The following is a 23,766-nucleotide window of genomic DNA, read 5'->3' on the forward strand; positions in this document are numbered from 1 at the left end:
CACTAAGAGACGTAGAACCCAATTATACCTGATACCTCGCTTGCAGAGGACGACTGTCTGCCTAGACGCTGAGATTGTCAACCTTACCTATTGATATTTGGGGACCTCTCCCCTCCCTGTACCTAAGTGAATCTCCAAGAACACTCTTGTCTATGTTGTCATTTAGACTGATGCTCTCTGTTTGCTAGATGTTATAGTCTTGACCTCGTCCCTCTCCCTCACTTATATTGCATCCATCAAGATGGTTAAACCAAATAAAGACAAAGGCACAGACCTCGCTGGTACTCCCAATCAAACTAAACTCCAAAGTGACTTGCAAAAGTATCTTAGAAAGAAAAATTGACAATCTCCCGCCGGATCGCTGAAAATGGCGCCTGACCACAATAGGGAGCCTGACACAGGTGATGACTCGGATGCTGAGAGTAATATTGACCAGGACCGCCTGGAGGATAGCACCTTCTTAAGAACATTTCTACAACAAGCTCTGTCAGCCGCCCTAGACCCAGTTCTTCAGCAACTTGAGGATATTAGAGCGGAACTTCATCATATAGACAGTCGAGTCTCTACTCTAGAAAGCGCATATCCTTCAATTAAATCTCATAATGACCTCACTACGTCTCAGCTGGCCCTGCACAAAGATTACATCAATTGTTCTCTTACTCTACTTCACCGCCCTCATCTCTTCTCTCTCCAGCAACCCTAAAAGGATTTTTGAAACTTTTCACTCCTTACTCACAGCCAAGGTGCAGACGCCATTCACAGTCCTTAGTGCTGATGACCTGGCCACGTATTTCCATGATAAAATTGATAAGATCCATCAGGAAATAACTGCCAAAGCCCCAGGTGGCATTGATCCCATCACCTACCATAGTACTGATCCCCTCACCAACCGCACTTCAGACTGTCTTTTCTCATCTTTTCAACCTGTTACAGAAGAGGAAGTCTCTCAGCTACTTTCTTCATCTCGCCCTACAACCTGCAGTAGTGACCCCTTCCCCTCGCACCTTCTCCAACCTCTGTCGCCTGCTGTCACGACTTGCCTTACTAAAATATTTAATCTCTCTCTCTCTCTCTCTCTCTCTCTCTCTCTCTCTCTCTCTCTCTCTCTCTCTCTCTCTCTCTCTCTCTCTCTCTCTCTCTCTCTCTCTCTCTCTCTCTCTCTCTCTCTCTCTCTCTCTCTCTCTTCTCTTTCTCTTTCTCTTTCTCTTTCTCTTTCTCTTTCTCTTTCTCTTTCTCTTTCTCTCTCTCTCTCCATCCTCCTTCAAGCATGCTGTTATAACTCCGCTATTGGAAAAACCCCACCCTGTGCTGCTAACTATCGACCCATCTCTAACCCGCCCTTCATCTCTAAACTTTTGGAACGCCTGGTCTATTCTCGTTTAAACCGCTATCTCTCTGCTAACTCTCTGCTTGACCCCTTACAATCTCTGCACTCTACTGAAATGGCTCTCGCAAAAGTCTCCAATGATCTCCTAATGGCTAAATCCAATGGTGACTTCTCTCTTCTTATTCTTCTGGACCTCTCTGCAGCTTTTGACACTATTGATCATCATCTTCTCCTCCTCACTATGCTCCGCTCAGTCGGCCTCAACGCCACTGCGCTCTCCTGGTTCCCCTCTTATCTCTCAGACCGCACTTCCAGTGTATCATTTGCGGGCTCTGTTTCTTCCCCTCTTTCCCTTGCTGTTGGGGTTCCTCAGGGCTCGGTCCTAGGCCCCCTGCTCTTTTCTCTCTACACAGCCCCCATTGGACAAACCATCGCCAGATTTGGCTTCAGGTACCATCTTTATGCTGATGACACCCAATTATACACATCTTCCCGTGACATCACCCCTGCACTCATACAGAACACTAGTGACTGTCTTTCTGCTGTCTCTAATATCATGTCCTCGCTCTATCTGAAACTAAATCTCTCTAAGACTGAACTACTACTGTTTCCACCATCTAACAGATCTGTCCCTGATATATCCATTGCAGTGTCAGGCCTTACTATAACTCCTAGGCAGCATGCCTGCTGCCTCGGGGTCATGTTTGACGCAGACCTTTCCTTCACCCCGCATATTGAATCACTCGCACGTTCATGTCACCTCCTCCTCAAAAACATCTCCAGAATACGCCCTTTCCTCACCAGAGAAACACTAAAGACACTTATTGTCTCTCTGATTCATTCTCGCCTTGACTACTGTAACGCCTTACTAATCGGTCTTCCCCTCACTAAACTCTCCCCTCTACAATCTATTCTGAATGCAGCGGCCAGGCTCATCTATCAGGCTAGACACTACAGCGATGCCTCGGGTCTGTGCCAGTTGCTACACTGGCTGCCTATTCATTATAGAATAAAATATAAAGTTATCATCCTCCTCCACAAGGCTCTCCATAATGCCGCACCTCCCTACATTTCCTCCCTCATCTCCGTCTACTGCCCAACCCGTGCTCTCCGTTCACTCAATGGCCTAACACTTACATCCCCTATTATCAGAACCTCCCACGCTCGTATACAAGACTTCTCCCGAGCTGCATCACTTCTCTGGAATGCTCTACCCTGGACAATAAGATTAACTCCCAATTTCTACAGTTCCAAATGCAAACTAACGACACATCTTTTCAGACAGGCCTATCACAATTTCTAACGTAAACCCTTCCGTGCTATAATTAGAATCCCCCAAATTTAACCCTCCTCTGTCCCCGCTCCCACATTACCCCACATGATATGATGTCTTTTCCAGATAACTTTATTTGTCCAAGCTCCATCCACATGTTACAGGACACCACTAGTGATGGCTCATAAAGTTTTGTTTGTGTAATGACAGTAACCTCTATTACAAAAGTGTCTGACCCCTGTATAAGCAATGCCGCCCCTCCTACCTCTTGTGTCACCCCCCCTCTACCTCATAGATAGTAAGCTCTTGTGAGCAGGGCCCTCAGTCCCATTGTGTGAAATGACGTTCTTTGTTATGTATCTGTCTGTATTTGAACCCTACAAAATGTACAGTGCTGCGGAATATGTTGGCGATATATAAATAAATTTATTATTATTATTATTATTATTATTATTATTATTGTTGTTGTTGTTGTTGTTGTTGTTGTTGTTGTTGTTGTTGTTGTTGTTGTTGTTGTTGTTGTTGTTGTTGTTGTTATTATCAAAGAAAACCACAGTTGCTGCAAAACGTAAGACTTAAGTGGCTTTCTGAATCTTGTGCTAATGAGGCTTTGCAGTAAATTGCAATCCGAATGTCTGATCCTCAAGGAGTCTCTGGTGTGCCGGGAAATCAAGAGGATTAAAGCAGACAAGGTAGACTTGTACCGCCCGAGGTGCACCGCCGCAGGCATGACGCCGCCGATCGCCGGAGTGAAATCTGGCCCGCGGAAGTATTTTGAAAGTAGAAATTTTGACAAAGTGTCTACGGAAGTGGAAATTCTCTCAGGGGGAAGCTCCCCTCGGCCCTGCCCAGGAGGGTGAGCCCCAGCCCGGCCTGGCGCTCGCCGCAGGAAGGCCTCCCCGGGGGCTCCGATTTTTTTTCAAAGTGTCTGCGGAAGTGGAAGTTCTCTCAGGGGGAAGCTCCCCTCGGACCCTGCCCAGGAGGGTGAGCCCCGGCCCGACTTGCCTCCCCTAGGCCCGCCCGGTCCGGAACCCGGTTCTCCCTGCAGACCTCGCCTCGGGGCAACCCTCCAACTCCACATCTCCCGGCACTTTCCGCCGGAGTCAAAAACAGCACTACCTCTTCCTTCCGCTGGCCCTCAAGAGTCCTCACCGCTCCCCCAGGCAGGCTTCCACGGGAGGCGGATCGGACCCCACCATTAAGCCCCCTGACAAACAGCCGTCCCTGGAACTCTCTCCGGGCCCGACTATTAAGCCCCACCGCCGACCCTCCGGGGCCGACTATTAAGCCCACTGCCAGAGATAGCACTCATGGTAATCTCTCTGGGCCCGACTATTAAGCCCAACCGTGACTTATGCCGGGAAATGTGACTTATGCCGGGAAATGTGACTTATGCTGGCAAATGTGACTTATGCTGGCAAATGTGACTTATGCTGGCAAATGTGACTTGTCCGCCCAACCGTGACTTATGCTGGCAAATGTGACTTGTCCGCCCAACTGTGACTTATGCCGGCAAATGTGACTTGTCCGCCCAACCGTGACTTATGCCTGGAAATGTGACTTGTCCGCCCTGTGCCTGGGCTTCCATGTATTGGATATCTCTGTCATGGTACGATAACCTTACATACAATTGCTATCTTTTAGAAACCCGAGACGGATGAAGAAGAACTGATTGTGCCGAATCCTGATGACATCACCCTTGCCTAAGGCGACCACTATTCTTCATTTTTCCCCCACATTTAAACAATAATGGGATTTGCCTGCTCCGAGAAACAGTTGATCTGTGGGGTCCTAACAGTCTAAGGGATCAGTAGGGATTAGAGATGAGCCAACAGCGTTCCATCGAATTGGTATTCAGGCTGCTCAAGATATTCCATTCCAATTGAATACCACGCGGCAAACGCACTAAATATTTGTATCCCCTCCCACCTTCCCTGGCGCTTTTTCTTTCTTTCTTTCTTTTTTTTTTTTTGCACCAATAACTGTGCAGGGGAGGTGGGACAGGAACTACGACAACGGCGGCATCGAAAAAAAAAAAGTCAGAAAAAGTAATTGGCTGGCTGAATCAGGTGACCTCCGCTTCATATGAATGGGGGATTTCAGATTCGGTTCATATGAGACTGTGAACTATGTGACTGTGAGACAGGGATAGATATACTGTGGGAGGGGGAGGGGGCATGGCTAGCCGGCAACCAGAGCGGTCGCGTCTGCTGTGAGCTCCTGACTTGGACACTTTCATCCGTTTCTTACCGGCGGTGATCTCAGCCATCCATACAGATAACAACCCCGAGGCTCTCCTCCAAGCCTCTGTCTGCTATTTTGGGGTGTTATTTCACACTTTTACAGCGCTCCTGAGGATATAAACTGTTGCGGCCTTCTGTCCCACAGGACCCGGCCGCCATCTTGTTTTTGGACTTACCTGCTGCCGACTTGTTCCAGCTCCCGGCGTAGTCCCTCGCAGCTCTGGACCGCTCATCCGACCCAGGAGAGGACCTCTGGCGCGTTCCAGCCACTTACTGCCTTCATCCAGCTCTCTTACTTTACCGGGCAGCTGATCATAGGAGTCACGACCGCCATTTTGTTTTTTTTGCGGCCTGCCTTCTTCTGGAGTCACCACGGCCTGCGGAGCGCAGGAGACATCTCCCGCGACATCACAGCTGCTTCTGGTTCTGGAGCAGCCTGGAGAGGAGGTATTTCGAGGTACGGAACCTCAGATTCTGGATCTCTTCTCCCAGACCCGGCAGCCATTTTGAGTAGGCCTCACTAGGATCCCTAGCCTAAAGTGTAAGGGCCGGCCCCTGATGTGACTTCTACGCAGAACCCAGATCCGGAAGAAGGGGTGTGACTTGCCGGACAGCTATCCGGCTGTGATTTGCGCCCAGCTCCAGACCTACCCATCTTGGAGCGCAGCCTGCCTCTCTGCATGAAGCAGCAGCTACAGACCAACTACACTGAGACGCCTGCAGCTGCCCTTCAGTTTAACCCACTCGTATCCTGACATGGAGGTGAGCCGAATCTGCATTTCTCCCTTCCCCTGGAGTTGGAAACAGTAGCAGGCCACATTAATCTGCACTTGAGGACCTATGATAAGATAAGATAATCCTTTAATAGTCCTACATTGGGGAAATTCCAGCATGTTACAGCAGCCTAGTAATACAGGATAATACACAGTAATATAATACAGACGCAGACACACATATGCTGAGAAGAGAAGATATACTAGGAGTCCATGGCAGCTAAGGAACGGAAGAGAAAGAAGGAAGACTTCATGGTCATCGTCATAGTCATTTAGTTGTCTGTGCGGAGTGTCTTCGCTTGGTCTGATGTAAATTATACAGCCCGGTCGCGGTTGGAAGGAAGGACCTGCGATAGCTTCTTCTCACACTTGGGGTGAAGCAGACGGTCACTTACAGTGCTGCCAAGTCCCATCAAGGTCCCATACATGGGGTGGGATTTCTTCTCCCGCATGGAGGTCACCACAGACAGTATCCTTCTGTCACCCACCACCTGTACTGGGTCCAGGGGGCTCCCCAGGACAGAGCTGGCCCTCCTGATCAGCCTGTCACGTCTGTTTCTGTCCCTGGTTGATGGACTGCACCCCCAGCAGGCCACACCGAAAAAGATGGCTGAGGCAACCACAGAGTTGAAGAAGGCCCTAAGAAGTGTCCCCTGGACTCCGAAGGCCCTCAGCCACCTGAGCAGGTAGAGTCTGCTGTGGCCCTTTCTGTGCAGCGCCTCCAGGTGATCAGCCCAGTCTAGTTTATTAGTGAGGAGCACGCCCAGGTACTTACAGGTCCTGACTATCTCAATACATATTCCCTGGATCTCCACCGGGGTCGGAGCACCTCTCCGTTTACTAAAGTCCACCACCATCTCCTTGATCTTCCCAGCATTAATACTGAGCTGGTTCCGCTGGCACCATTCAACAAAGTCCAGGTTTAAGTCTCTGTATTCCCTATCGTCGCCATCAGTGATAAGGCCGACTATAGCAGAGTCATCGGAGGACTTCTGTAAGTAACAGCTGGATGAGTTGTGCCTGAAGTCAGCAGTGTACAGTGTGAAGAGAAATGGGGCAAGAACTGGACCTTGTGGTGCCCCCGTACTACAGATCACAGTGTCAGACACACAGTCCCGGGCTCTCACATACTGAGGGCGGGTTGTCAGGTAGTCTAGGGTCCAGTTGGACAGGTGATGGTCCACTCCACCAAGGTTCAGCTTTTCCCTCAGTAGCCCTTGCTGAATGGTGTTGAACGCACTGGAGAAGTCAAAGAACAATATTCTCACAGTGTTCCCGGGTTTCTCTAGGTGAGAGAGAACTCTATGAAGAAGGTGGATGATGGCGTCATCTACCCCAATGCCCGGCCGATAGGCAAACTGGAGGGGGTCCAGAGCGGAGCTCACTAGGGGGTGTAGGTGTGTCAGGACCAGTCTCTCTGGGACCTTCATCAGGTGAGATGTCAGTGCTACGGGTCGGTAGTCATTGTAGCCCACCGGGTTGGGTATCTTTGGGACTGGCACCACACAAGATGTTTTCCACAGTCGAGGTACCACTCCCAGCTTTAGACTCGTATTGTACATGTGTGTAATAATACCACACAGCTGGTCACTGCACATTTTAAGAACTCTTGCGCTTATACCATCAGGTCCTCCGGCCTTGTCTGCTTTAATAAACCCTTCTGCTACCCTCCTCCCCTATATCTCCTCTCCGGAAAGTTTTACATTCATATCCCATAAGTGGTGTCCCTGACCCTCGATATCTACGGTCCTCGGCTAGAGTTATTCTACATTCTTTCCGCACTCCCACACCTGGGCTTTCTTGCCCTCCCCTGCAGCCCCCTGCCGCCTTCTCTAACAGGGTCTCATCCGAACCTCCCCTGTGGATTAGTCGTAGCAGTTAAGATTGGGAAAGGCTGTCTTACCTACAGGAATATCATCCCCACTACTGCACTAAGAGACGTAGAACCCAATTATACCTGATACCTCGCTTGCAGAGGACGACTGTCTGCCTAGACGCTGAGATTGTCAACCTTACCTATTGATATTTGGGGACCTCTCCCCTCCCTGTACCTAAGTGAATCTCCAAGAACACTCTTGTCTATGTTGTCATTTAGACTGATGCTCTCTGTTTGCTAGATGTTATAGTCTTGACCTCGTCCCTCTCCCTCACTTATATTGCATCCATCAAGATGGTTAAACCAAATAAAGACAAAGGCACAGACCTCGCTGGTACTCCCAATCAAACTAAACTCCAAAGTGACTTGCAAAAGTATCTTAGAAAGAAAAATCGACAATCTCCCGCCGGATCGCTGAAAATGGCGCCTGACCACAATAGGGAGCCTGACACAGGTGATGACTCGGATGCTGAGAGTAATATTGACCAGGACCGCCTGGAGGATAGCACCTTCTTAAGAACATTTCTACAACAAGCTCTGTCAGCCGCCCTAGACCCAGTTCTTCAGCAACTTGAGGATATTAGAGCGGAACTTCATCATATAGACAGTCGAGTCTCTACTCTAGAAAGCGCATATCCTTCAATTAAATCTCATAATGACCTCACTACGTCTCAGCTGGCCCTGCACAAAGATTACATCGATTGTTCTCTTACTCTACTTCACCGCCCTCATCTCTTCTCTCTCCAGCAACCCTAAAAGGATTTTTGAAACTTTTCACTCCTTACTCACAGCCAAGGTGCAGACGCCATTCACAGTCCTTAGTGCTGATGACCTGGCCACGTATTTCCATGATAAAATTGATAAGATCCATCAGGAAATAACTGCCAAAGCCCCAGGTGGCATTGATCCCATCACCTACCATAGTACTGATCCCCTCACCAACCGCACTTCAGACTGTCTTTTCTCATCTTTTCAACCTGTTACAGAAGAGGAAGTCTCTCAGCTACTTTCTTCATCTCGCCCTACAACCTGCAGTAGTGACCCCTTCCCCTCGCACCTTCTCCAACCTCTGTCGCCTGCTGTCACGACTTGCCTTACTAAAATATTTAATCTCTCTCTCTCTCTCTCTCTCTCTCTCTCTCTCTCTCTCTCTCTCTCTCTCTCTCTCTCTCTCTCTCTCTCTCTCTCTCTCTCTCTCTCTCTTTCTCTTTCTCTTTCTCTTTCTCTTTCTCTTTCTCTCTCTCTTTCTCTCTCTCTCTCTCCATCCTCCTTCAAGCATGCTGTTATAACTCCGCTATTGGAAAAACCCCACCCTGTGCTGCTAACTATCGACCCATCTCTAACCCGCCCTTCATCTCTAAACTTTTGGAACGCCTGGTCTATTCTCGTTTAAACCGCTATCTCTCTGCTAACTCTCTGCTTGACCCCTTACAATCTCTGCACTCTACTGAAATGGCTCTCGCAAAAGTCTCCAATGATCTCCTAATGGCTAAATCCAATGGTGACTTCTCTCTTCTTATTCTTCTGGACCTCTCTGCAGCTTTTGACACTATTGATCATCATCTTCTCCTCCTCACTATGCTCCGCTCAGTCGGCCTCAACGCCACTGCGCTCTCCTGGTTCCCCTCTTATCTCTCAGACCGCACTTCCAGTGTATCATTTGCGGGCTCTGTTTCTTCCCCTCTTTCCCTTGCTGTTGGGGTTCCTCAGGGCTCGGTCCTAGGCCCCCTGCTCTTTTCTCTCTACACAGCCCCCATTGGACAAACCATCGCCAGATTTGGCTTCAGGTACCATCTTTATGCTGATGACACCCAATTATACACATCTTCCCGTGACATCACCCCTGCACTCATACAGAACACTAGTGACTGTCTTTCTGCTGTCTCTAATATCATGTCCTCGCTCTATCTGAAACTAAATCTCTCTAAGACTGAACTACTACTGTTTCCACCATCTAACAGATCTGTCCCTGATATATCCATTGCAGTGTCAGGCCTTACTATAACTCCTAGGCAGCATGCCTGCTGCCTCGGGGTCATGTTTGACGCAGACCTTTCCTTCACCCCGCATATTGAATCACTCGCACGTTCATGTCACCTCCTCCTCAAAAACATCTCCAGAATACGCCCTTTCCTCACCAGAGAAACACTAAAGACACTTATTGTCTCTCTGATTCATTCTCGCCTTGACTACTGTAACGCCTTACTAATCGGTCTTCCCCTCACTAAACTCTCCCCTCTACAATCTATTCTGAATGCAGCGGCCAGGCTCATCTATCAGGCTAGACACTACAGCGATGCCTCGGGTCTGTGCCAGTTGCTACACTGGCTGCCTATTCATTATAGAATAAAATATAAAGTTATCATCCTCCTCCACAAGGCTCTCCATAATGCCGCACCTCCCTACATTTCCTCCCTCATCTCCGTCTACTGCCCAACCCGTGCTCTCCGTTCACTCAATGGCCTAACACTTACATCCCCTATTATCAGAACCTCCCACGCTCGTATACAAGACTTCTCCCGAGCTGCATCACTTCTCTGGAATGCTCTACCCTGGACAATAAGATTAACTCCCAATTTCTACAGTTCCAAATGCAAACTAACGACACATCTTTTCAGACAGGCCTATCACAATTTCTAACGTAAACCCTTCCATGCTATAATTAGAATCCCCAAAATTTAACCCTCCTCTGTCCCCGCTCCCACATTACCCCACATGATATGATGTCTTTTCCAGATAACTTTATTTGTCCAAGCTCCATCCACATGTTACAGGACACCACTAGTGATGGCTCATAAAGTTTTGTTTGTGTAATGACAGTAACCTCTATTACAAAAGTGTCTGACCCCTGTATAAGCAATGCCGCCCCTCCTACCTCTTGTGTCACCCCCCCTCTACCTCATAGATAGTAAGCTCTTGTGAGCAGGGCCCTCAGTCCCATTGTGTGAAATGACGTTCTTTGTTATGTATCTGTCTGTATTTGAACCCTACAAAATGTACAGTGCTGCGGAATATGTTGGCGATATATAAATAAATTTATTATTATTATTATTATTATTATTATTATTATTATTATTGTTGTTGTTGTTGTTGTTGTTGTTGTTGTTGTTGTTGTTGTTGTTGTTGTTGTTGTTATTATTATTATTATTATCAAAGAAAACCACAGTTGCTGCAAAACGTAAGACTTAAGTGGCTTTCTGAATCTTGTGCTAATGAGGCTTTGCAGTAAATTGCAATCCGAATGTCTGATCCTCAAGGAGTCTCTGGTGTGCCGGGAAATCAAGAGGATTAAAGCAGACAAGGTAGACTTGTACCGCCCGAGGTGCACCGCCGCAGGCATGACGCCGCCGATCGCCGGAGTGAAATCTGGCCCGCGGAAGTATTTTGAAAGTTGAAATTTTGACAAAGTGTCTACGGAAGTGGAAATTCTCTCAGGGGGAAGCTCCCCTCGGCCCTGCCCAGGAGGGTGAGCCCCATCCCGGTCTGGCGCTCGCTGCAGGAAGGCCTCCTCGGGGGCTCCGATTTTTTTTCAAAGTGTCTGCGGAAGTGGAAGTTCTCTCAGGGGGAAGCTCCCCTCGGACCCTGCCCAGGAGGGTGAGCCCCGGCCCGACTTGCCTCCCCTAGGCCCGCCCGGTCCGGAACCCGGTTCTCCCTGCAGACCTCGCCTCGGGGCAACCCTCCAACTCCACATCTCCCGGCACTTTCCGCCGGAGTCAAAAACAGCACTACCTCTTCCTTCCGCTGGCCCTCGAGAGTCCTCACCGCTCCCCCAGGCAGGCTTCCACGGGAGGCGGATCGGACCCCACCATTAAGCCCCCTGACAAACAGCCATCCCTGGAACTCTCTCCGGGCCCGACTATTAAGCCCCACCGCCGACCCTCCGGGGCCGACTATTAAGCCCACTGCCAGAGATAGCACTCATGGTAATCTCTCTGGGCCCGACTATTAAGCCCAACCGTGACTTATGCCGGGAAATGTGACTTATGCCGGGAAATGTGACTTATGCTGGCAAATGTGACTTATGCTGGCAAATGTGACTTATGCTGGCAAATGTGACTTATGCTGGCAAATGTGACTTATGCTGGCAAATGTGACTTATGCTGGCAAATGTGACTTGTCCGCCCAACCGTGACTTATGCTGGCAAATGTGACTTGTCCGCCCAACTGTGACTTATGCTGGCAAATGTGACTTGTCCGCCCAACCGTGACTTATGCTGGCAAATGTGACTTGTCCGCCCAACTGTGACTTATGCCGGCAAATGTGACTTGTCCGCCCAACCGTGACTTATGCCTGGAAATGTGACTTGTCCGCCCAACCGTGACTTATGCCTGGAAATGTGACTTGTCCGCCCTGTGCCTGGGCTTCCATGTATTGGATATCTCTGTCATGGTACGATAACCTTACATACAATTGCTATCTTTTAGAAACCCGAGACGGATGAAGAAGAACTGATTGCGCCGAATCCTGATGACATCACCCTTGCCTAAGGCGACCACTATTCTTCATTTTTCGTGGGCTAGTTATAAAATCCTACGAGGAGAGAGGACTATGTATTTGGCTTGCCTGTGTCAATGGCTGCTCCGGTCATAAATCTTTATCTGTCATGATTTCTAAAGATTGCCTTATTGCCTGGTAGGCACAGCTCAGGTTATAACACTTTTGCAGTCCTGACTTCTCCACCTTCATTTCCTCTTTAGCTCCCAGGAGGTATCCGTTTCCTTTACATAGACTTAAGTAAGGTGGAGCGAGGGGTCGCTATTAGAGATGAGCGAACACTAAAATGTTCGAGGTTCGAAATCCGATTCGAACAGCCGCTCACTGTTCGAGTGTTCGAACGGGTTTCAAACCCCATTATAGGCTATGGGGAACATATACTCGTTAAGGGGGAAACCCAAATCCGTGTCTGGAGGGTCACCAAGTCCACTATGACACCCCAGGAAATGATACCAACACCTTGAAATGACACTGGGACAGCATGTCTAGGGGCATAAAAGTCACTTTATTTCATGGAAATCCCTGTCAGCTTGCGGTTTTCGCAAGCTAACTTTTTCCCATAGGAATGCATTGGACAGCGCTGATTGGTCGAATTCCGTATTCCATTCAGGTCCGACCTTAGACTCCGCCTCCTTCGGCAGAGCCAGCACTGATTGGCCGAAGGCTGGCCAATGCATTCCTATGGGTATGCAGAGACTCAGCTGTGTTGAGCCAGTTCTGCTCAACTACACCGTGTGCTGGTCAGCCCATCAGATGTAACAGAGCCGAGGGTGCACTAGAACCCTTGTGCACACTCAGCTCACGCTAATAGAATGCATTGGCCAGCGCTGATTGGCCAATGCATTCTATAAGCCTGATGAAGCAGAGCTGAATGTGTGTGCTTAGCTCAACTACTCCACCAGCGTAGTTGAGCTAAGCACACACATTCAGCTCTACTTCATCAGGCTAATAGAATGCATTGGCCAGCGCAGATTGGCCAGAGTACGGAATTCGACCAATCAGCGCTGGCTCTGCTGGAGGAGGCGGAGTCTAAGGTCGGACCAGAATGGAGACTGGTGTGGAGTGATCTTAGACTCCTCCTCCTCCAGCAGAGCCAGCGCTGATTGGTCAAATTCCGTACTCTGGCCAATCAGCGCTGTCCAATGCATTCCTATGGGAAAAGGTTTATCTCACAAAAATCACAATTACACACCCGATAGAGCCCCAAAAAGTTATTTTTAATAACATTCCTACCTAAATAAAGGTTATCCCTAGCTATCCCTGCCTGTACAGCTATCCCTGTCTCTTACTCACACAGTTCACATTCTCATATGACCCGGATTTGAAATCCACTATTCGTCTAAAATGGAGGTCACCTGATTTCGGCAGCCAATGACTTTTTCCGATTTTTTTCAATGCCCCCGTTGTCGTAGTTCCTGTCCCACCTCCCCTGCGCTGTTATTGGTGCAAAAAAATGCGCCAGGGAAGGTGGGAGGGGAATCAATTTTTTTTGGAGTTTGCCACGTGATGTTCGATTCGAATCGAACACATCGAACAGCCTGATATCCGATCGAACATGTGTTCGATAGAACACTGTTCGCTCATCTCTAGTCGCTATGACTGTTCTAGTTCTAGTACAAGCCTCACATAAATGACAGTACAGTGCGTTCTGCTAATCTGACACCCAGTAGCCCTGAAGTCTGGATGGTCTAGGGTAACAGAATATACCTGATGGCGTGTTTCGGGATAGGCATAGGGAAAGTCAGACTCTTCAGATGAGCAACTTGGCTTATAACCACTAGTCTGCTGCCATGTTGGAATTGGTGCCTGGCCCCGGGGCTCTTGCTGTCCACATTGGCTTATCTGTCTATTGGTGATGGTATGAACTATGTAGAGAATATCACATATCCTAAGGAGTATCACAGAATACAGCCCATACCATTGAATCCTCCTGCACCATGTGATGGTACCCAACAGCCCTGCCACTGCGAATGATACATCCTGTCACTCAGGGCCGCCATCAGGAATTTTGGGGCCCCATAAAGCCTAAGTGTCTGCCCCCCCCCCCCTGCCATTTTTGCTTTGCGCGCCGCGAGAAATTTAGCCCCACCCACTGTTATGTTGACTCCGCCTACTCATTAATTTCCCATTTGCCCGCACACTGTATAATCCTCCTACAGTCACCCGTAAATTATATGTCCCCCTCCGTCTCTCCCCTAGCTTCATATACACCCTTCATCTGCCCTCAGATTCATGTCCCCTCCATCTCTGCCCCCAGATTCATGTCCCCTCCATCTCTGCCCCCAGATTCATGTCCCCTCCATCTCTGCCCCCCGATTCATGTCCCCACATTTCTGCCCACAGATTCATGTCCCTCCATCTCTGCCCCCAGATTCATGTCCCCCCATCTCCATACCTCCCAACTTTTGAAGAGCTAAAAGAGGGACAAAATGTGTGGCGCGCTTAGCGCGCCGCAACAAATTTAGCCCCACCCACTTTTGTGTTGACTCCGCCCACTCATTAATTTTTCATGTGCCCACACACAGTATAATCCTCCTACAGTCACCCGTAAATTATATGTCCCCCCTCTATCTCTCCCCCAGTTTCATATACACCCTTCATCTGCCCCCAGTTTCATGTCCCCCTTCCATCTCTGCCCAGGGATTCATGTCCCCACATCTCTGCCCCCAGTTTCATGTCCCCTCCATCTCTGCCCCCAGATTCATGTCCCCATCTCTGCCCCCAGATTCATGTCCCCACAGTGTCATGCCGTCCCCTCCTTCATCTGCCCCAGTGTCATTCCGTCCTCTCTTTCATCTGTCCCCAGATTCATGTCCCCACAGTGTCATGCCGTCCTCTTCTTCATCTGCCCCCAGATTCACGTTCCACCTCCACATTAAACTTACCTTCTCCTCCGCTCCCTCGCCGCTCTCTGCGCGTCTCTCTCGTTGACACATGCGGCTGAAGGAAGGAGCTGACACGGGTCAGCTCCACGCTTCGCCGCTGGGTGTCTCTCTCGCTGACACATATGCGGCTGAGCCGGGTTCCGGCTCAGCCGCATATGTGTCACCGAGAGAGGCGGCAGCGGCGAAGTGAGGAGCTGACACCGGCTCAGCCGCATATGTGTCAGCGAGAGAGGCGGCAGCGGCGAAGTCAGGAGCTGACACAGGTCAGCTCCTCTCTTCAGCCGCATATGTGTCAGCGAGACAGGCGGCAGCGGCGAAGCGAGGAGCTGACCTGTGTCAGCTCCTCGCTTCAGCCGCGTATGTGCTCAACTCAGATCTGCGTCCTCTGGCCGGGCCCCTGACACCAGTAGCAGTAGTACTGGCCTATTGGCGGACCTGCTGTCACTGTTTTATGTCCACTAGTTTCAGGGCATGTCTGGCTGAGTAGGGGCAGTGGTGGGAGCTGTGACCACATGTGGCACAATAAGATAGACAGGAGCAAAGATCATATCTGTCTGAATATGGAAATAAAATCAATCAGACCTTTTTCTAGCCTGGCAGAGGTTGTCAGCAGGATGTAGTTCTATCGATCTACAGGCTAATAAGCCGCCCCTCCGATCCATCTGATCATACATCTTTTGTGAATACGCCATAACTCCCGGGAATAAAACATATCGGTGTAATGTGCCTAACAAGAGATCCCAAATGCTTTGAGAAGTCGGGGTACGCCAGACCTGCAGCTTCAATGATACTCCATTCCCAGATGCAACCCTTGGGGACACTTGGCCAATATCCAGCATATTTTAGGGTTCCTACATAGTTAGGGTTTCTGGATCATCTGCTGGCGTCTGGATGGTCATAAAAACATAAATATGGCGGAAATGTCATTGATGTCATCATATTTTATTTCCAGTTTTTGGGCAGTCACGCTTTCACACTGACACCTGGAGCTGCTACTTCTGACTGCAATCCCCACACAACGACTTGCTGTATGGCCGTGTGTCTATCTGTAATGTGTCTTACTGTGCTGTTGGTTGTGGATTGTAATTGCCATACAGATCGCACAGGGTCTAAACTGACACATTGAAGCAAAGACAAACTTTTCAATAGTTCATGATGGTAGTGATTGTCAGGTTTGGATCACTATCACCTTGTATGCATCCCATCCTATATAATACGTGTAACTGCAGGAGACTGAAATCACCTCCAGCCATCATCCCATCCTACACGCCTCTGTGCAGACAGCTGTATATACACAATGTCCCCGCTTTTCTATTCTGCCCGGTGTATAGACATTGCTGCAGGGCAGAGCCCCATGAGAAGCGGCCCCCCTGTCTGCAGTATATATATCTATCTGATGTGAGGACAGGGAGCCGGCAGTGAGCGGAGCCGCCGCCTGTGTTACCCTCCCCGGCTCTCAGCAGCTCCAGCTTGTCCCCGCATCGTACAATCAGCTTCCTGTAGCATAGAGCTTGTGGTAAAGATCCCGGGGATGGTGACAAGCGCCGGGAATAGAAGGGGGCAGCTCCCGCAGCGGTTTCATCTTCCTGCATAGATAGTGATGGACAGATGTGGGGGTGCTATGGCGGAAATCCCGGGGCCTCCTCTCCGCACCACCCCCGCACCTCCGCCAGTGACGGCCAGGGACTGTTAGGGAGGATGTCGGGGAGTGGGGAGACACGAAGAATGGAAGCTCTCCTGTCCGGTTCTAGCCGGTAATGGGCTCTGATCCCGGGCAGGGAAGCACACGGGGAGAGCGGAGCTTGACTCTGGCCCTGTGCTGAGTGACAGCCAATAGGAGGTGAGGCCGAGGCCGCTCAGCAGCCAATCAGTGCGCACCGCTGTGCATATAAGAGGCGGCGGCTGCTTCGGCCCCAGTGTTTTCCCGTCTAGGAAAGGAATTAGAGCTCGATTCGTATCATGGCAGAAACCGCGCCCGCCGCTGCCGCTGCTCCCCCTCCCGCCGAACCGGCCGCCAAATCCAAGAAGCAGCCGAAGAAAGCAGCCGCAGGGGGCGCCAAGAAGAGCAAGAAATCCTCCGGTCCCACCGTGTCCGAGCTGATCGTCAAAGCCGTGTCCGCCTCCAAGGAGCGCAGTGGGGTGTCTGTGGCCGCCCTGAAGAAGGTGCTGGCTGCTGGCGGCTACGATACAGACAAGAACCGCAGCCGTGTCAAGCTGGGCCTTAAGGCTCTGGTGACCAAGGGAACCCTGATCCAGGTGAAAGGCAGCGGCGCCTCCGGCTCCTTCAAGCTGAACAAGAAGCAGGCGGAGAGTAAGGACAAGGCGGCCAAGAAGAAGCCTGCAGCGGCCAAGCCCAAGAAAGCTGCCGCCAAGAAGCCCGCGGCTAAGTCTCCTAAGAAGGCGCCGACCGCGGCCAAGAGCCCGAAGAAAGCCAAGAAGCCTGCCGCGGCCGCCAAGAAGGCGGCCAAGAGCCCCAAGAAGCCGAAGGCGGCTCCTAAAGCCAAGAAGGTGACGAAGAGCCCGGCTAAGAAGGCGGCTAAGCCCAAAGCTGCCAAGAGCCCAGCTAAGAAGGCTGCCAAGCCCAAAGCTGCCAAGAGTCCGGCTAAGAAGGCTGCTAAAGCCAAGAAGCCCGCGGCTAAGAAATAAGCCCGAGCCGCCCTGTACTTGTCCCACAAAGGCTCTTCTCAGAGCCACCACCTTGTCCCGGCAGAGCTGTATGATCGCTATCTCCCCAGCCAGCGGGGGGGCGGGGGCGTCATATTAACGGCAATCCTATGACCAGGGCTCCATTCCCGTATCCGCACCGACACATGAGCGGTCACTACAGGGTAACATCCCCGCAGGTTTCTCCAGGTGACCGGTCCAGCGGGGTAGTAATGAGGACTAAAAGCTGAGGCCGCTGAGGGTTTATAGGGGCAGTAATCCAGTAGATTGGCCGCGCATCCTCCTCGTTACTGGCGGGGGCCTCTGTCTGGATAAAGGGGGAGGAGGAGGAGGAGGAGGAATTGTCAGTATGTCTGAGCTACACAATCCCTGCAGTCCCGAATGCAGCCTGATGCCGGGGGTCGCTGCGGTGTACGGCGGGCGGCTGTGTGCGTGCTTGTGGTAGGGGGACAAACGATACATACTCCCAGGTCTGTATCAGATCAGCGGGGAACGAGCCTGGACGCCCGGGAGGTTGTACTGGGGGAGAAGGGGGATGAGGCTGGGTGACAAGCGCTCTCAGGGGAGCCCCCGCCTGACACTACTCGTTCCTACACAGGCTGAGGAGGGGGCTCCCCTGAGAGCTCTTGTCACCCAGCCTCATCCCCTTCTCCCCCAGTACAACCTCCCGGCGTCCAGGCTCGTTCTCCCCTGAGAGCGCACACCGTTATTTCGGGGTCACTTCTGGACCCAGAAACTCGGATCTTTGCTGCCTCCTGTTCAGCGTGTTCTCTTGTATTTATAACGCACTGTCTGTGCTGCAGCTGAATGACTTGTCTGGGGGAGCTCCGGCTCCCAGCAGTAGGTTTGTGATGACACTGGGGCGGGTGGAGAAAGCCGGCAGACGTCCATTGTCTCCGGGGCCGAGCTGAGAGCGGCAGCAGGGACAGGGAGAGGCGGCGAGAACTGTAGGATATGAGCGGGAAAGCTCCGAATCACTAACGGGTGAAAGTTCTGCCAATCAGAGGAGGAAAGCAGGGGGAGGGGGGGGAGTGGCTTCAGGACACGCCCCAATAATTGCGTCATCATAGCAGGGTTCTCCTTCTGGTCCCGACCACTCTCTATATAAAAAGGCGGCTGTGCGGAGGGACGCTTATTCTAGTCTGTCAGCAGCAGCACAGAAGATGTCCGGTCGCGGTAAAGGAGGGAAAGGTCTCGGCAAGGGCGGTGCCAAGCGGCACAGGAAGGTGCTCCGGGATAACATCCAGGGCATCACCAAGCCTGCCATCCGCCGTCTAGCTCGCAGAGGAGGCGTCAAGCGCATCTCCGGTCTCATCTATGAGGAGACTCGCGGTGTCCTGAAAGTCTTCCTGGAGAACGTCATCCGTGACGCCGTCACCTACACCGAGCACGCCAAGAGGAAGACCGTCACCGCCATGGACGTGGTGTACGCGCTCAAGCGCCAGGGCCGCACTCTCTACGGCTTCGGAGGTTAATTCCGCCGCTCCCCGACTCTCTACTACATAACCCAAAGGCTCTTCTCAGAGCCGCCACATCCTCCTGAGAACAGAGCTGTCCCCGCCACCCACCTCTCCTCTGCCCTCTAGGGCTGGAGCTGTCGCTGCGGCTACTGTAGGAATACCGGAGAGCGTGGAGATAAACGCTCTTAAGCTTCAGGGAACGTGTGAACAAATGCATAAATCTTAAGAGCGTTCCTGTCGCTGTACAGTGTGCACTGCCTAAAGTTTCTCCTTTACTTTGCCAGTGTGCGCAGATGTAGATACACGCGATAGATACGAGGTTATCAGGCGGATAAGTTCCTTCGCCTTGAGGATAATACAAACAGTGCGGTGTAACGTCCATAAATACAATGACAAAACGGATCGGGATAAATAAAGCCTCTGGTCCGGGGAATAAACGCCAGAAATGAAGGGCTCAGCAGCTCTAGTGTGGAAGGGGTGGGGGGGCTCTTAGAAGAGCCTTTGGGGTGATAGTACAGAGCAGGTGATGGAGCCGATTACTTGGCGCTGGTGTACTTGGTGACGGCCTTGGTGCCCTCGGACACGGCGTGCTTGGCCAACTCTCCGGGCAGCAGCAGGCGCACGGAGGTCTGGATCTCCCGGGAGGTGATGGTGGAGCGCTTGTTATAGTGAGCCAGGCGGGAGGCTTCTCCTGCGATGCGCTCAAAGACGTCGTTGACGAAGGAATTCATGATGCTCATGGCCTTGGAAGAAATGCCGGTGTCGGGGTGGACCTGCTTCAGCACCTTGTACACGTAGATGGCATAGCTCTCCCTCCTGGCCCTCTTACGCTTCTTGCCGTCCTTCTTCTGGGCCTTGGTCACGGCTTTCTTGGAGCCCTTCTTGGGCGCTGGGGCAGACTTGGCGGGATCAGGCATGGTAGCACGGCGATCTTTTCCCACACGAGAATGAGAGAAAATAATGTCTGTGCTCCTCCCAGCGCAGCCCTATTTATAGGCGGGCTATGCAAATGAGCGCCGCTGTCTGCGCGCTGTTCTACTGGACCAGCAAGTCATGTGACCAGTGCCAGCATCATAATCCCCGCCCTCCGCAGCTGATTGGCGCTTCCACCAGGTTTGAATTTCCCTCCGTTTCTCTCCTCAGGTTTACAGGTTCTAATCGCCTCGTTATGTTGCGGGGGGGAACGCCACAGATTGTCCCCTGTGTAGCCTGATGCATGCCGGCGGGGGCTGTACAGCGCCGTGCTGCACGGGGTCTGGGGGAGGGGCATGAGCGCTAATGCTGGACTGTAGAAATAAACCAATGAGATGGAGGGGGCGGGCTTTCCATGAGCCAATGAGGACGAGCCCCGGCTGTATAAATATGTCGCTCTTTCCGCTCCTCAGCTCATATCACCGCTGTGTAGTAACGTCTATACTGAAGCGATGGCAAGAACCAAGCAGACCGCCCGCAAATCCACCGGAGGGAAAGCTCCCCGCAAGCAGCTGGCCACTAAGGCCGCCAGGAAGAGCGCTCCCGCCACCGGCGGAGTGAAGAAGCCTCACCGCTACCGCCCTGGTACAGTCGCTCTGCGTGAAATCCGCCGCTACCAGAAGTCCACCGAGCTGCTGATCCGTAAGCTTCCCTTCCAGCGCCTGGTTCGAGAGATCGCCCAGGACTTCAAGACGGATCTCCGCTTCCAGAGCTCCGCCGTCATGGCCCTGCAGGAAGCTAGCGAAGCTTACCTGGTCGGGCTCTTTGAGGACACCAACCTGTGCGCCATCCACGCCAAGAGGGTCACCATCATGCCCAAAGACATCCAGCTGGCCCGCAGGATTCGTGGGGAGAGGGCTTAAATCTGCCCAGGCACCGTCTGACAACACAAAGGCTCTTCTCAGAGCCACCAAATCCTCCCTCAGACGAGCTGTAGCCGTTGTCTTTCTCCTCTCGGGAGGGGAGAAGAGAAGCCTTCACTGGCTGCTAATAGAGAGGTTACCCTTTCCCTTACAGTCACTGAGTTAGCGATATCTCGTCTCCCTCCTTTGTATGTATAACAGGCACATATGTAACTGCAGCGCCCTCTACAGTAACCTGAACGCCGCCCCCACTGACTGCTGACTCAATCTTACTTCGCAGCAGCAGCAGCAGCGGAGGATGTAATAGACAGGCGGAGGCTTGAAATTCGCGTCCTTTCTCCCTTTGCACCACCTGACGCTGCCGGTTCTCGCGCGGGTTGTAACGGTCACTGAATGAATGGGAATCTACGATTGAGCGGGAAGATAGACAAAGGTTCGCCCGGATCAGCCCTTTAACGCCCGTTTCATCGGCACTTCTAAACCTGCCACCGTGGGCTGTGCCCTGGCGGGGAGAGAGGATTAGGATGAGCACAGCCATTGCTATCCCTAACTGACCCTGCGCCCGCACCACATCTCCCTCCCTCCCTCCTCTCCGTCGCTAGTATGTGCCTACTCCGCGCATCTCTCCCTAGCGCCTTCTACAATGACCTGAGCGCCGCTGAATCTTCTTCAGTTGGGGAGGGTTTGAAATTCGCGCCCATTCTCTCTGCACCACGTGACGCTGCCGGCTCTCGCGCGGGTTGTAACGGTCACTGAATGGGAATTGCAAAACCACCAACCGTGTGAGCGGGGAGATAGACAAAGGTTCACCCGGATCAGCCCTTTAACGCCCGTTTCATCGGCACTTGTAAGCCTGCCACCGTGGGCTGTGCCCTGGCGGGGAGAGAGGATTAGGATGAGCACAGCCATTACTATCCCTAACTGACAAGACCCTGCGCCCGCAACCACATCTCCCTCCCTCCTCTCCGTACCTAGTATATGCCTACTCCGCACATCCTTCTACAATAACCTGAGGGCCGCCCCAGTCCGCTGCTGAATCTTCTTCAGTGGGAGAGGGCTCAGCTCTGGGGAGGTTTTGAAATTCGCGCCCCTTCTCTCTGCGCCACGTGACGCTGCCGGCTCTCGCGCGGATTGTAACGGTCACTGCGACTGAGCGGGAATTTCAAAACCACCAACCGTGTGAGCGGGGAGAAAAGACAAAGCGTCACCCGGAGGAGCCGGCGCTCACCTCGGCTTTGTATCAGCGCGCGCCCGCCCGCCCGCCCGCCCGTTCGTTATATCTAAGCTCCGCTTATACTACCTGCCTGGGAAGAGAGCATTAGCAGATTACCACCAGCCCGACCTGACACAAAACCCCGCGCCCGCACCACATCTCCCTACAGAGTGAATCCTCCTCCCGCTCAGTCACCCCACGGTGCTTCCCTGTAAGGGCCGCCGGTCGGGCCAGGAGTTGGCTTCAGAATAGACGGACAGCCCGTATTGTAGACAGGAGGCAGCTCTGCTGTAGACAAGGTGGTGGCTCTTAGAAGAGCCTTTGCTTGTATAGACGGATGGGGTGGGAGCGGCGCTCACTTGCTCTTGCTGGGCTTGCTGCTCTCGGTCTTCTTGGGCAGCAGCACGGCCTGGATGTTGGGCAGGACGCCTCCCTGGGCGATGGTCACGCCACCCAGCAGTTTGTTCAGCTCCTCGTCATTGCGCACGGCCAGCTGCAGGTGACGGGGGATGATGCGGGTCTTCTTGTTGTCCCGTGCAGCATTACCAGCCAACTCCAGGATCTCAGCGGTCAGATACTCCAGTACGGCCGCCAGGTAGACGGGAGCACCAGCACCAACCCTCTCGGCGTAGTTGCCCTTGCGGAGAAGCCTGTGCACACGACCGACGGGGAACTGAAGTCCCGCCCGGGATGAGCGGGTCTTGGCCTTAGCACGAGCTTTGCCTCCTTGCTTGCCGCGTCCAGACATGGTTCGTGGATCGTCAGTTACTGTAATGGAACACAGAATATCCTGCCCTGTACCGGCTCCTCCTGCCTTATATATATAGTTCTGCCCCGCCCTCCTGCAACTCTCATTGGACACATCTCAAGCCGCCAATAGAGGCCAGATTTGTGGAACCACCAATCCGCTTCAGCAGGCGGGGCTTGCAAAAGTCACATGGTTTGCTGGTCCAGTAGAACAGCGCACAGACAGCGGCGCTCATTTGCATAGCCCGCCTATAAATAGGGCTGCGCTGGGAGGAGCACAGACATTACTTTCTCTCATTCTCGTGTGAAAGAGATCTCCGTGTTATACCATGCCTGATCCCGCCAAGTCTGCCCCAGCGCCCAAGAAGGGCTCCAAGAAAGCCGTGACCAAGGCCCAGAAGAAGGACGGCAAGAAGCGTAAGAGGGCCAGGAAGGAGAGCTATGCCATCTACGTGTACAAGGTGCTGAAGCAGGTCCACCCCGACACCGGTATCTCCTCCAAGGCCATGGTCGTCATGAATTCCTTCGTCAACGACATCTTCGAGCGCATCGCAGGAGAAGCCTCCCGCCTGGCTCACTACAACAAGCGCTCCACCATCACCTCCCGGGAGATCCAGACCGCCGTGCGCCTGCTGCTGCCCGGAGAGTTGGCCAAGCACGCCGTGTCCGAGGGCACCAAGGCCGTCACCAAGTACACCAGCGCCAAGTAATCGGCTCCATCACCTGCTCTGTACTATCACCCCAAAGGCTCTTCTAAGAGCCCCCCACACCTTCCACACTAGAGCTGCTGAGCCCTCCATTTCTGGCTTCTTGCTGCTGCTGCTGCTGCACGTGTTTCTACCCAGAACCTATCTTTCCAGCTATTTTCTTGTACTTGCTAGACTTACTATACACCCAAAGAGAAGCTCTAATCTCCGGCTTGCTACATTGACATCTCTACGAGGTGCAGTGCTCTCTGCACGCACCTGCGATTGG

The 23,766-nt window shown here is 52.1% G+C and overlaps 5 protein-coding genes across 5 annotated transcripts; 3 read left to right on the top strand and 2 right to left on the bottom strand.

The window, feature by feature from the left end:
• Positions 1-16,812: 16,812 nt before the first annotated feature.
• LOC142188752 (histone H1.03-like) lies at positions 16,813-17,540 on the top strand. Its single transcript, XM_075261979.1, has one exon. The coding sequence runs from the start codon at positions 16,832-16,834 to the stop codon at positions 17,516-17,518; it is 687 nt and encodes a 228-aa protein (XP_075118080.1). The 5' UTR covers positions 16,813-16,831; the 3' UTR covers positions 17,519-17,540.
• Positions 17,541-19,462: 1,922 nt separating this feature from the next.
• On the bottom strand, positions 19,463-19,943 carry LOC142188762 (histone H2B type 1-O-like). The gene has a single exon (XM_075261989.1). The coding sequence runs from the start codon at positions 19,911-19,913 to the stop codon at positions 19,533-19,535; it is 381 nt and encodes a 126-aa protein (XP_075118090.1). The 5' UTR covers positions 19,914-19,943; the 3' UTR covers positions 19,463-19,532.
• Positions 19,944-20,413: 470 nt separating this feature from the next.
• LOC142188760 (histone H3) lies at positions 20,414-20,977 on the top strand. The gene has a single exon (XM_075261988.1). It carries the CDS (start codon positions 20,421-20,423, stop codon positions 20,829-20,831), a length of 411 nt encoding a protein of 136 aa, XP_075118089.1. The 5' UTR covers positions 20,414-20,420; the 3' UTR covers positions 20,832-20,977.
• A 1,311-nt stretch (positions 20,978-22,288) lies between these two features.
• LOC142188758 (histone H2A type 2-B) lies at positions 22,289-22,840 on the bottom strand. Its single transcript, XM_075261986.1, has one exon. It carries the CDS (start codon positions 22,790-22,792, stop codon positions 22,400-22,402), a length of 393 nt encoding a protein of 130 aa, XP_075118087.1. The 5' UTR covers positions 22,793-22,840; the 3' UTR covers positions 22,289-22,399.
• Positions 22,841-23,089: 249 nt separating this feature from the next.
• LOC142188759 (histone H2B type 1-O-like) lies at positions 23,090-23,564 on the top strand. The gene has a single exon (XM_075261987.1). The coding sequence runs from the start codon at positions 23,121-23,123 to the stop codon at positions 23,499-23,501; it is 381 nt and encodes a 126-aa protein (XP_075118088.1). The 5' UTR covers positions 23,090-23,120; the 3' UTR covers positions 23,502-23,564.
• The last annotated feature ends 202 nt before the right edge of the window (positions 23,565-23,766 follow it).

The sequence above is a fragment of the Leptodactylus fuscus genome, unplaced genomic scaffold (genome assembly GCF_031893055.1).
Source record: "Leptodactylus fuscus isolate aLepFus1 unplaced genomic scaffold, aLepFus1.hap2 HAP2_SCAFFOLD_745, whole genome shotgun sequence".
NCBI lineage: Eukaryota > Metazoa > Chordata > Amphibia > Anura > Leptodactylidae > Leptodactylus > Leptodactylus fuscus.

Excerpts from the sequence above, each read along its gene's own strand:
- LOC142188752 (XM_075261979.1), top strand. The coding sequence starts at position 16,832 with ATGGCAGAAACCGCGCCCGCCGCTGCCGCTGCTCCCCCTCCCGCCGAA.
- LOC142188762 (XM_075261989.1), bottom strand. The coding sequence starts at position 19,913 with ATGCCTGATCCCGCCAAGTCTGCCCCAGCGCCCAAGAAGGGCTCCAAG.
- LOC142188760 (XM_075261988.1), top strand. The coding sequence starts at position 20,421 with ATGGCAAGAACCAAGCAGACCGCCCGCAAATCCACCGGAGGGAAAGCT.
- LOC142188758 (XM_075261986.1), bottom strand. The coding sequence starts at position 22,792 with ATGTCTGGACGCGGCAAGCAAGGAGGCAAAGCTCGTGCTAAGGCCAAG.
- LOC142188759 (XM_075261987.1), top strand. The coding sequence starts at position 23,121 with ATGCCTGATCCCGCCAAGTCTGCCCCAGCGCCCAAGAAGGGCTCCAAG.